Source organism: Antedon mediterranea, chromosome 1 (assembly GCF_964355755.1).
Source record: "Antedon mediterranea chromosome 1, ecAntMedi1.1, whole genome shotgun sequence".
NCBI lineage: Eukaryota > Metazoa > Echinodermata > Crinoidea > Comatulida > Antedonidae > Antedon > Antedon mediterranea.
The window spans coordinates 20,001,823-20,015,296 of record NC_092670.1 but is presented as its reverse complement, the minus strand read 5'-3'; the positions used below and the strand labels follow the sequence as shown (position 1 = coordinate 20,015,296).

Here is a 13,474-nt window from a genome sequence, read left to right as displayed (position 1 = left end):
ATATCGTCATGCAATGAATAACTCGATCATTGCCAAACTATCCCTATACAAAATACGCACTTGAAGTTCAATTGTAGGTTGTTGGGTGTCCCCACTCATAAACCTAAACGAATCATATCCATAATTGACCTGGGTCAGTAAATTACAATGAACAACCAATACCGTAATCGTATTTTATCAAAAAAAGTAAACAGCCTAATTATACATCATTTTACTATGTAAACTGTCACCGCCCAAGTTATATGATAAGACACTGCCTTCATCTCGACCTTCGAGCCTATATCTGGACAGTTGACACTAATAGGTGATTGATTAATACATGTCATGCACAACATAATAATAATTTTCCATTCATCTTCCACAACTTGTGTGTGATGATTGTGGATTAATTTAAGTTGTCGTGAATAAAGTTTTTAGCAAGAAAGACAAACTATATAGTTTCATTCTAGAAACTTTGTAATAAGGTAGGAAATGCCATACTGTTTTATTATTTTTAAACAGTAAATATTAATTAATATCAACTGAAATCGTGGCTGCTGGCTGGTTATTCGGATACAACCGATGTGGTATTGAAATTGCATTAACTTTAACGATCCGGAATCGTCATCGAAACCGTTTAAAAAATAATTGTATGATTGTGGATTTTTTTTTTTTTTTTAAGTTCGCGTGAATAAAGTTCTTAGCAAGAAAGAAAACTATATATTTTCAGAAACTTTGTAACAAGGTAGGAAATGCCTTACTCTTTTATGTATTCACATTTATCTAGTCATCGTTTATAACTTTACAATTACATTATATAATTGATGGCAAGGATCCTGCATAAAGAAGTAGTAATATATCAATTGAAATCGTGGCTGACTGTTATGTTTATTCGGATACAACCGATGTGTTATTAAAATCGCATTAACTTTAACGATTCGGAATCGTCATCGAAACCGTTAAAAATAAAATTCGTTAAATAAATTGTTTTCAATAATAATAATTCATGTTGAATATTTAGATCTATATCTAAATTACATTCTATTGAATGTTTTTGACTTTATCTATTGAATGTTTTTGATCTGTACAAGAAGGAACTATGTATATTTATGTACAAATATAGCAATGGAATGTTACTTAAATCATTCAATAATATTTCTACTGAACACAAAAGTATTCATGGGTACAATACTAGAAATAAAAATAACTATCGGCTAGACTTTTATAAAATCAAATCTGTATTTTCAACGGGTCCCAAATATTGGAATAATTTACCTGTCAAAAAACTCTCATAGTGTTAATCATTTCAAAACACAGATTTCTGAGCACATACGATCTCTTGACATATACCCCTTTCACACCATCATTGTACAGTTTATATTTCTTATTTATACTCATATTAATAGTTAAATTGTTTATTTTGGCTATGAATATTACAAGGGTGGGTGGGTTATGTCTTTATTTATGTAAATTGTGAATATATATGTATATTTATACTATATATATTTATGTTTCTTCAATATCATTATGTCTATGTTATTGTTAGTATTATTATTGTAAAGGAAGTACAACGTTTTTTTCAGGCTCTGCCTTAGTTGTACGTCCTCCATCTTAATAATTTGTATTTTATGTTTGTTATGATGGAAATAAAGATTGATTGATTGATTGATAAGTAAATCCAAAAGCAAGTTACTTTTGGTATCATCAGATGCGATTATTAGAATTGCTGCTTGCCTTTGGTGAACTCGCTTGCGTTGCGTGTACGTCATGTTGTGTTGCGTTTCTAGTGGGAACTAAAGCTTGTGAAACTCCGAATCTTTACCGGTTGTAATAATTTCTGCACAATTCAACACGTTTACGCTTTCTAAAGCTCTGTCTACACTATCAAACATTCTGTGACAAAAAAAAATGTGATGTGCCCATGGACATGATGTCATATCACTACCATATTTGGGTATATCACTACCACATTTGGGCACATCACTTTTTTCCAACAACTATAGTTCGATAGTTCGATAGTGTAGACCGAGCTTTATGGTAGGCATGCCGTACTAAACTTGTACTTAACTTGTCCTATGAAATTCAATCAATGAGATGCGTCACAATGTTATTAAAATACTATATCAATTTTCAAATTATTCAACTTAACGAGTTTTAAATGTTTTATTTACTGTATATCATTCATTCCACTATACAGTATTCTTCAACTAACAAAAAAAAAGTTATTCTCGATGTATGTCTTATCTAAATCTATCAGATCCACTCGAAATCGCAAGATATAGGCCCAGATCTAGTATGTGGTTTGTAAAGTTGTGTTTAGTAGCTTTGATCTTCGCCGTCAATACTGAGGGTCAAGGTTCAGGTAGGTTTTATTTTTAACGATAGAAAACTTAGATTTTTTTTATTTAGGTGTCAGTCCGACTTAAAATAATTAATAATCTTAGCCAATTTTATTTTTGCTTCTGTTCACCTTGCTTGCCTGTTGTTGTTTTCTGACTAGAGGCTAGGATGCACTAGATCCCTGACAAGACTTAACCGATGCAACTGGGGTACTTGCATACTGATCCCCACTTAGCGGTGATGGTGTATCCCCATACCCCTGTTTGGGTACTAGCTTGGTGTTTTGTCTCTTTGTTCTCTTCCTTTTGGTTTCCATTCTTTCTCTTTATTGTCGAGCGCATAGAGACATCGTTTATTTGCGCTATATAAATCTATCCAGGGAGTTGTTATTAGAACTCCCTGATCTATCTATTATTAATTCAAGATGATTTTTACTATAGATTTAAGTACGTGTGGAAAAGTAAAAGACCTCGACCCAGAGACATTTATCGTTGGTGGCTCAAAAGCTCAAGATGGCGAGTGGCCATGGCAGGCCGCGCTCTTTAGGGCTGGACGTCGAATTTGTGGAGCTTCTCTTGTCCATCCGGAGTGGATACTAACTGCTGCACATTGCATGTAAGTATTGAAACTACGATTTTACTAATGTAGACCTACTGGTATTCAATTTAACAGCTCTTTCCCAATTGTTGGTACAAATTTATAAACTGCGGTACAGACCCTACAAAAGACGAAAATATGGAATATCTATTACGATACGACGCTATTCCGACCTTTAAAATACTCCCGTGTACTTTTTCGAGTAAAAGTCGATGGCTAAATTCTACATATGCTGCCTGAAGTTTTATATTTTAAAAAAACACGACAATTTTTAAATTACTCCGTACCTTTTAGCAAACTTTAGTTTGAAAACGCCAATCTTCGATAAAGCTTTGATAACATTTCGTAGTAAATACGCAAGGCAAAATTTAGCATTCTTGTACCGGTAACTGTACCGGGATTTTTTTTCAATTTTATTTTCTCACACAATAGGACTACAATGTTCAATATAATACAGAACATAAATTAATAAATATACTTATGTGAGGAGGACCCATTAAGCCAAGGCTTTAAGTTTGGTCCTCCAAATAAATAAATATATATCTTTAATAATTAAAATTATTTAATTTAAGTAAGAGAAAAAAAACACTTCTTTCTTTCGTCTAATTGACAAATAAAATTAAACAAAAAGGCACAATAAAGAGAAAAAAAATGTTCTTAAATCAATTGTGAATACTAATGTTCTAAATTGTTTGAATTAAGTATTTGTTTATAATTTGTTTTAAATGAATTTATGATTGGTATTGCTTTTAGATTAAGTGGTAAGTTATTCCATATACAAGGTACATTGTAAATAAAAGATGTTCTTCTAAGTAATATGGTATGTTTTTCGTATATTAGATGAGAAAATATCAACACAACTGAGACTGAAAACAATTTGTACATTTAATATTGCTTTGGTTAATTTTTTTTTTCAGTGATGTCGTCACTAATCCATCGATGTTCCAATTTTTAATGGGAGTTAACAAATTAAATTCCTCACTAAAGATCGAAGACTATGATGGAAGCACAGCGCAGCGGAGAAATGTCACTGGTGTATTTGTTCACCCTGAGTATCGTCCGTATAGACACGATCACGATATTGCCCTTCTCAAACTTGAAAGTCCATTTGATATTGATAGTGATTACGTCACTACTATTTGTATTCCATCTCATGACGCAACGTATATAGATGGTGAAATGTGTACTGTTACAGGCTGGGGTTCAACAAGCTTCGGAGGTAAATCATTTAAGCTTGGTTCCTACTATTAGAACGCAATGCAAGGACGCAAGCCGCAGTGCAGGCGCTTGTGATTGGTCAATTCACTTGCGTTGTAGCTTATTCTTTATCCGCGTAAAAGGGCCTACAAGGGCCCGTTCGTCGTGCTGGACGTATTCTATTTACGGCAGAAAATGTCATCATTGCCATACATATTGATACAAATAAATTTCAGCGATTATATAATTATTAACTTTTACAGGAAGCCAAAATCCTGATCTATTTGAAGTCGAAGTTCCGATTGTCAATCAAGACGAATGCGAAGAGAACTACCAGCCGTCGCCGATTTCAGACGACATGATCTGCGCAGGCAAGACCGGTTTAGATTCTTGTCAGGTAATGCAGTGTTGTATCCCCCTTTAGTTCTCTTCCCCTCTCTGCCCAGCAGTGCATTATGCATGATGACTATGAAAGTAAAGTAGCATGGCTATATCCAAAGCTTCGTTCTGACTAGGACGCAACGCAAGGACGTAACGCAACGCAAAGTGATTTAACCAATCTCAGGCGATGGATTATTTGAACAGTCGCGTGTGATTGGTCAACTCGCTTGCGTTGCGTCTACGTCCTTGCGTTACGTCCTAATGGGAACCAAGCTTTACATCCAGTACTGTATATAGGCTATTGTATAGGTGACGTGTCAAGCGGTAGTTTAAAATACCCGCGGACGTTCATCCTTCACCTCACAGTGTTTATGCTGTACATAAACAGCACATAGTTAATTATGTGGAATATAATTTTTTAATGAAATATAAATTGCGATTTCTATTGGTTCTCACTTTTGGACGTGACGCAACGATACAACAAAAGTGATTTGACCACTCACAAGCGACAGTTCGGTGCTCATCGCGTTGTAATTGGTCAAATTAACTAAAGCTTGGTTCCTACTAGAACGTAACGCAAGGACGTAAACGCAATTCGCAAGCGTTTTAACCAATGACAAGCGAAGTTATAGACAGTTAGCAATCACAAGCGAATAAGCCATCGCTTGTGATTGGTCAATTAACTTGCGTTGCGTTACGTCCTTGTGTTGCGTCGCTAGTGGGAACCACGCTTTACGGCGCGTTTATGTCGTTGCGTTGCGTCCAAGTCGGAACCAAGCTTATAGCTTGGTTTCCACTAGCGACGCAACGTAAGGACGTAACGCAATGTGATTTGACCAATCACAAGCGATGGATTATTCTAACAGTAGCTTGTCATTGATCAACTTGCTTGCGTTGCGCGTACTTCCTTGCGTTGCGTCTCTAGTCGGAACCAAGCTTAACCCGCAGTAAAACCCGATATAAATTATACAATGGGCTTTTTTCTTTTTTAATTAAAAATATAATTTTGTTTTTATACTAACATTCCTGCGGCTTTAGGTTATTATGACAAGTTCTTTCTTCATTCTTCCACATTTACTTGTTACCAATGCTTTTATCAAAATAACAATGATCCGGTAAAATTATTATTTGAGTGTAAGCCACGTTTACAAATGTCTTTTTTATCTAATTCCATTTTATTATATATATAGAGTATAATAAGTATAAAAGTATACTGCACAAGGAACAAGTGTAAATGTAGCTTAAAGAAGACTATTTTAAAACAAGGTTTTACATAATTATAATTTCTAGGGAGACAGTGGTGGACCTATGGTTACGAAGGACGGCGATAATTGGGTACAAGTTGGCGTAGTGAGTTGGGGACAGGGTTGCGGGTTCGAATCATACCCGGGTGTTTACGCTCGAGTCACCTACTTTGCCGATTGGATCGACCCAATCTTCCACGACGGAGAACCAGAAAAATGTAAATATTTATTCATTTATATTTTATGATAACAACCTTTCCCCATGTATTGTCCCAAAAAACAGGAAAAATGAATATTAATTAAATCAGACTTCGAATACGTTATTTTATAGTTTTAATAAAGTTAATCACTTTCGCAGAAAATAAGCGAAAACAAATAATGTTTTCACATATAAAATGACAAAATCAATGGTTAAACCAAAAACCCATTGGCTGGCAGCCAAATTGACAATTTTGTTGCTATAAATTACAGTTTTTTCAGGTAAATACATTTTTTTTCAATCAAATTTTTGGTCAAAGGGGATAACTATTATGGTACATTAAAATGGCATATTCAACAAAGAAAATATTTAAGAATTATTTTTTAGGGAGACAATACATCTTTAATTTACAAGTTATGACATGATGTATTTTATTTTGCTTGCAGTAAATGGTACAGAGTGCAGTGAAGGAGAATTTTTATGTGAAGGAGGTTACTGCATTGAATACGCTTCTAAATGTGATGGCTCAAACACGTGTTATTTTGGCACAGATGAACGTTATTGCAGTGAGTAATAACATGGAACTATAGTTCCATGGTAATAACCACCGTTACTGGTTCAATCATCCCCTCATCAATCGTCTCAGCATCAATATTATTACTGTATATTGAATCATTCAGATTACTCCATTACAAATTGATGGAGATCTTGAGTTGATCTGATACCGGTGTCTTTTTATTATTTTATTTTTTTGTGTTTTTTATTTAAACTTGTTTTTTCTTATGTGATGCAATTGCTTTTGTAACTATGGACGTACGTATCCGAAATAAAAGTAAAATGAATGAATGAATTATATCGTCATAAACAATGATTATTATTATCATTACATTTGACACTGAAACCTAATAATAATTGACCGAAGGAAATTACTTTTTCGTATCATAAACTTGAATATTTACTTGTTCATTAACAATGCTGTTAGACTAAGAGAAGATATGCCGGATCACCTAACTCGTCATGGTGACGAGTTCATATTTTTGTTTTCTGCCATTGTTATCTTTGTCATTCCTGATAAACAATCTATATTACTAAACATGATCATCATTTACATCAAGATGATCATTATTGATATCAATAAGTTATTAGGCTCATCATCATCTTCTTATATTGTTTGAAGGTTTGCATGGCGAAATCAAATGTTGATGTAAAGTTTGCGAAGTTTCGATGCTTTGATCGTCCTCAGGAGTGAGAAAGAAATGTTCACACCTATCAGAAACAGTGCTCTTCTATAGCTAGTTTCAACCCATCCCACAGTGTGAACTTACCATTGTTTTCAGCTTTCACCCCAGTTCCACCCCATTCCACTTATATACGCAGTTTCCTGGACTTTCTGCATTCTCACTCCTGAGGACGATAAAAGCATATTGATTGGAGCGTCGAGAAACTCAACTTTCAGAAATAATATACGTGGTGTACCGCAAACTTTATACATACTGGACTGATTCTTATCGTTATCTTTTGTTATCAACAATATCATTCTACTTATAATATTCTTCATCATTCTCATCATCTTTATATTAAGCGTCATCGTTGTCATCAGCGTCGCCGACATTGCGTCATCAACCCAATACTCGTAACCGAAACACTCATCATATTTGCTGTACGTATTTTACTGTAAATATTTGTCAACAAATCTTTATTTCAGATACATACGAAAGATACTTTGATTACAAAATAGGAGTAAAACTTACAGTCTCAACTGTCGTTGATGCGGCCAGTCTGAATGAATGTGCTAAAAAATGTCTTGAATATGAGGATTTCAATTGCATCCAATTCGACTTCTTTAATGGAACAACACCGAAATGTAAACTCGGTAGCAGTCTAGATTCCAATGAGGTTAACAATGATGACGACACTTTAATGCACTTTGAACTTCAATATTTCAAAGGTTAGTTGTATAAAATCATTACATTTGCCTAACACGATGCGCGTGTAATAAAATTAAAAGTGTACCGGGTATAATGTACTTCAGAATTTATACTTTTTCTCAGACTTTCCTTTAAAAGGCATTAGTTGTCCCGCGCGTTTCGCCTAAAATGTTTCTAAAGCTTTGTCTACACTATCAACCTTTATGTGACAAAAATGTGATGTGCCCATATATGGACATGATAATGTCATATCACTAGCATAATTTGGGCATATCACTACCATATTACATCCGTATTAGGCCTACCTGTGTCTGTAAATAGGCTGGCAAGTTTTCTATCTTCTTGGGCACTGCCTACTTCCTTTTATTTATATCTGTATACTTTTTATTCATATATTTTTTCATTCTTGATTCGTTATATATTTTACTGGAATTTATTATGTTTACCTAATTTTCTTGAAGGAAGAAATAAATGTTAAGCTGAATTGAATTGAATATTTGGGCATATCACACTTTTTTGTCAAACTAGTTTGAAAGTGTAGACAGAGCTTTAGAACAACTCTATAGAGGCAAGGTACATAACCTTCGTCATCTGTATCATGATTTAGACAGACAAAAAAAAAACAAACAAAAAACGCATTTCAGATTGTGAAAGGGACATGGAAATGATTTCACCAGTTATGAGCCTATTTAACTGTACCGTATATTTCGGTGTATAAGTCGCACTTTTGACACGCAAATTTGACCTCTAAATTAAGGGTGCGTCTTATACACCGAACATAAATGCCTCACCACACAGATTGTACATAGGCCTAGGTAGGCTATCGTCACCTCGTTTGCTAGGCCTGAGTAGGCTAGGCCTAGCTACAGTAACTAACTAACGTAACGGCAACCTGCTTCTGCCTAGGCCTAGTTTTCAAGTCATTTTAGCATGATGTTATACTAAATATGATGAAAAGATTTGTTCATTATGGCGCTCCGATAAAATTTCATTTGTAAACGTTTACGTCGTACGATTGGAATAGTATTTATTTATACAGTAGTTATACGCACGATCGCCGTACCCCAAGCGCAAGCCCTTCTTTTGGTGGCACATGGTGTACGGTATTCGACTAGTATATTCTCCAGGTGATTATAGCATGGACCTAGCGTACACACTTCTCGGATACATAGATACTAATCGAATACGATTGTCCGTGAAAACGTGCGCCCTCTCAAAATGATCGAGCGAGGCTAGCCCACACACACACGTGCGTGTTACACACACGGTCATGCACTCGATGTTGCGGCGAAACTCATGAATAGTTAGAAAGAACTTGTTGAGGCTGGGCGCGGTCGAGCCTAGGTAAGAAAAAACCTAAATAAAGGACGCCGTTGTAGATATAACAAAATATATTATTACAATAATATTGATTACAATTTAAAAAAACATTGTTTTGATGAAATATAAGGTGCGTCTTATACATCGACGATATAAAAAATACCGATATTTTACTCTCAGTTGGGGGTGCGTCTTATACACAGGTGCGACTTATACACCGAAATATACGGTATTTTATTATCAAACTAATTTATATTTAGGCGATGGTGGCGTCCTTACTCAAAAGAGCGGAGCAATCGCCTCACCAGCCTGGACATCGTCAACATCAGTCGGACCATGGTACTCCTGGATTATTCAAATTAATTCTATGTCTGTAAATGCGATTGACATTGATTTCGATGTTGTATCTCCGTCAACAAGCGAATGTAGCGGCAAAGAGAATATGATTATCGTACGCGCCGGAACCGAATCAAATTCAAAACCAGTAGAAGCCAGTTGTATTGAGATGATGGAATCTATAAGAGTAGATGGAACAGAAGCTAGGTTAGATTTCTATACAGTAAATACAACTAAGTACAAGTTCATTGCATCGTATGGCGCCGGTAAGCATGATTCTCTTCTAAGCCTCATGTTAAATTGTGAAATTGGAATAAATTAATTCTTTTCTTACAAGGCCATTCTAATTAAATTAACGTGATGTAAAGTTGTAATTATTATTATCATTATTATTTATTGCCAAAAACCAGATACAAACAAACAAAAACACAGAAACTAAGGGAGTAGGCAGGAACCTAAAAGTGAACCTAATCACTATAACAAGAGTTCAGGTTCCGTACTCCCAAAGTAACAACAATGATATATAACCCGAAGTAGCAGCACTATGTATAACCGATGTTAACGGATAAAAATGGGTATCAGACTTTATGGGTAGGCCTAAATCAAACTCGTTTTTAATTTCACGTCACTAAATGAAATATAATTTTATTCAAATCATACCAATTATGTACCTATTTTTGGTTATATCAATATTTGTAATTTTTTTTAATAGTATGGTCGTGTGACAATATATTTACTGAAGAAGGAATAGTGACGTCACCCAAATACCCAGACAATTATCCCAATGGCGCCACCTGTAGAACGCTCATCGAAGCACCTGAAGGAATGACCATACAATTACAGATAAACGATTTCAACCTCGAAAAAGACGGTGATGTGATAGGAGTTTGCGAGAGTGACTTTGACACATTAAGTATTTATGATGGAAAAGATGATAACACTGAAGACATGGAATGGTATGGGGAGTACTGCGGCAATATGATCAATAAGACATTTATATCAAGTTCAAATTATACGTATCTTGTTTTTAAGTCCGATTCAAGTGCAACTGAGAAAGGCTTTAAGGCAACCTTTACATTTCTTACAGGTACAAATATCAAAACAACTTTAAATATAAATAACTAGAACAATAATGCATCGCGTCGTGAGTTATAAATTTACTTATGCTTGGTTCCCACTAGAGACGCAACACAAGAACTTAACGCAACGTAAGTGAGTTGACCAATCATAAGCGATGGATTATTCGAACTGTCGCTTGTCATTGGTCAACACGCTGACGTTGCGTCTAAGTCCTTGCGGTGTGCCCTAAAGCGACGCAACGTAACGCAATCTACGCAACGTAAGAAAATGCCCTTCTAATAATTGTGTTTGCCCCCGTCTGCGTGAAATCAAACCTGCGATGTTTGCAGCACTATTGCGTCGTCGGTTCCCACTTGTAATTACGCAATACAGCATTTTGCGTCAATACTGCGTTGCGTTCTAGTGAGAACCACGCTTAATGTGAACCAAGCTTTACGCCGCTTTTACGTCCTTTTCTTATGGCAATCCGTGATTCGTAATCAACATAGCAATCAAATTGCAAACGCGCATTTAATGCACAATTGCGCCTTTATTATCATTATTAATTACAGATGAAATACCAGAACACGAAAAACAGATCAACGAATTGACAGATTCTCTGAATGGTTACAAGTTTGGACTGGCTGGTCTCTTTGTCTTTTGCCTACTATCTATCCTAGTCCTCTCGATGTCTCTCTACACGGTAACTAGTCGAGAGACAAAAATGTATGATGAATATATGGAAGAGAAGCTGAAGGCAGAAACCAGTATGTATTTCAATAGTTAATAACTTAATATTGATTAATTTATTTCTACATGTAGACCTGTGCCTTCTCGACAGTTTCCATGAACCAGATGACAGAGAGAGGGGGTGTTGGTAACGCTAGATGCACGTGACCCAACCCCCTTTTGACAGCTAAAATGAAACTACATTTGATGTATGTTTTTGACAGACTATTATTATATTATATGTTAATCTGACAATTCCGCAAAGTAAACGAAATACATTTGCTGAACCCTCGTTTTCCGTTTCTGGACCAAAAATCTGGAAGAACTTGCCAAGTTACATTAAACATTTGAATGACTATAAAACATTTAAAGACTTTTTATTTTAACCAATTATGTTAAGTGCCCCGGATTATTAGCTTATCAAAAAATGTGCGCTATATCATGTATTCGCCCTGCTAATAGACAGATGTGAAATGATTAAATGTTTGAATATTCCGCCAACTAAATATAGCCAGACTACCTTTCTTCTTCATCCATAGTTCGTGTCTTTGTTAAATTGGCACTTTTCTCCCAGGTGTACTGTGAGGAGATTGTCGCTTCAATCCACTTCAAAATCATAGCAAGTGGCGACATTTACCTCCATGTCTTTTCTTGTATTTTGGAAAGGTTTTGTGGCATTTTTAAATCGATGCCATGGCACCCAATTTTCTCTATATATAATAACCAGAACGAAAATCTTCCATCCATGATATAGGCCTTTGTGATTTACATTCCAAAATATTTCTTTCTTTTTTTTTTGCTATAGGGTTAGATGAATCTAACAATCGTAATTCAACGATAGAGACCCAAACACCGGAAGGACAAGTTAACTACGGTCAAGATTAACTCACAAATTAATATTGTCATACTATAAAAAAAAATAAATATCATATTATTTCTGTAGTTTTTTAGAACTATATTCTTATAATCTTTCTACATATAAGGTTATCATATCAGGGAGGTAAAGAGTAAAATTATAAAATAACTCTTGTACTGTCTTTTTTTACAAAAAAAAAACATTATAGACCTACTGTATAGGCCATATAGCCTTTCAGAATTTGAACATCAGTAAAGCGGCTGAACAAAAACGCGTTAAATCGAGTGCCTACTTTTGTTCGTTACGATAGTTTTATTTGCGTACTACCTGGTAATACTTTATATAATACAAACAAAAGAAGTGTATGAGTTACTGAAGAATGTGCTGTTGACTGTAACCTATATAACATGTTTAAATGTGTAGGCCTAAACAATACGTTTGTGAAGATAATAATATATTGTTTGAAGGTTTGCATGGCGAAATCAAATGTTGATAATAAGTTTGCGGTACACCACGTATGTTAGTTCGGAAATAAACTGTTGAGTTTCTCGACGTTTCGATCAATATGCTTTGATCGTCCTCATTCTCACTCCTGAGGACGATCAAAGCATATTGATCGAAACGTCTTTTTCAAAACTAATATACGTGGTGTACCGCAAACTTATTATCAACATGAAGATAATAATGTTAATATTCTTCGTTTTTTTATATATTATTGTGTAGGTCACATTTTGGATTTACCTCTAAATGCGATTTCGCGTAGATTTACGGAAATTACTAGATGTACAGTACACCCAATGATATTCGATCAAGTGGGTGTCCCCTTGATAGAAGTTCTACTGTATATTGAATACCGTATGCTCTCTGTATAATTCATTTTGTCTATTCGCCGCATTGTTGTAGGCCTATAGTAAAATAATGCCAGGCAGCGACCACAGCAGCCAAAGACGTGAAAGGCGTGGAGGACAGACTATAGATTCTATCCTCCGATGGGGAAAGAAGGAATTATACAGTATATATGATGAATGATTGCTAATGAATAACAACATGGTGTTATAAATAAAAGTATGGAGCTCTGATGATATTTTTTTCATTTTTATGTTGCTTGTTTTTATTGTTTGTAAGCCTACTACTTTGTTTTTACAAGTAGGCCTAAGACCTAACAGTCGACTGTTAGGTTTTTAGGTTCAGAAACATTTCTGGTCAACATTTTAGTTAGACGTGAGCAGGGCCGTAGCCAGGATTTGTCAAGGGGGGGTTCGGACACTAAGTACGGACACTAAGTATTTGGGTCAACCCCCCCCCCCCC

The 13,474-nt window shown here is 35.2% G+C and overlaps 1 protein-coding gene across 1 annotated transcript; it reads left to right on the top strand.

The window, feature by feature from the left end:
- Positions 1–2,274: 2,274 nt before the first annotated feature.
- LOC140042813 (uncharacterized) lies at positions 2,275–13,231 on the top strand. The gene is made up of 11 exons (XM_072087723.1): positions 2,275–2,341; positions 2,760–2,934; positions 3,834–4,135; positions 4,377–4,510; positions 5,785–5,956; positions 6,384–6,503; positions 7,643–7,885; positions 9,446–9,787; positions 10,234–10,608; positions 11,153–11,347; positions 12,115–13,231. The coding sequence occupies exons 1-11, from the start codon at positions 2,275–2,277 to the stop codon at positions 12,192–12,194; spliced, it is 2,205 nt and encodes a 734-aa protein (XP_071943824.1). The 3' UTR covers positions 12,195–13,231.
- The last annotated feature ends 243 nt before the right edge of the window (positions 13,232–13,474 follow it).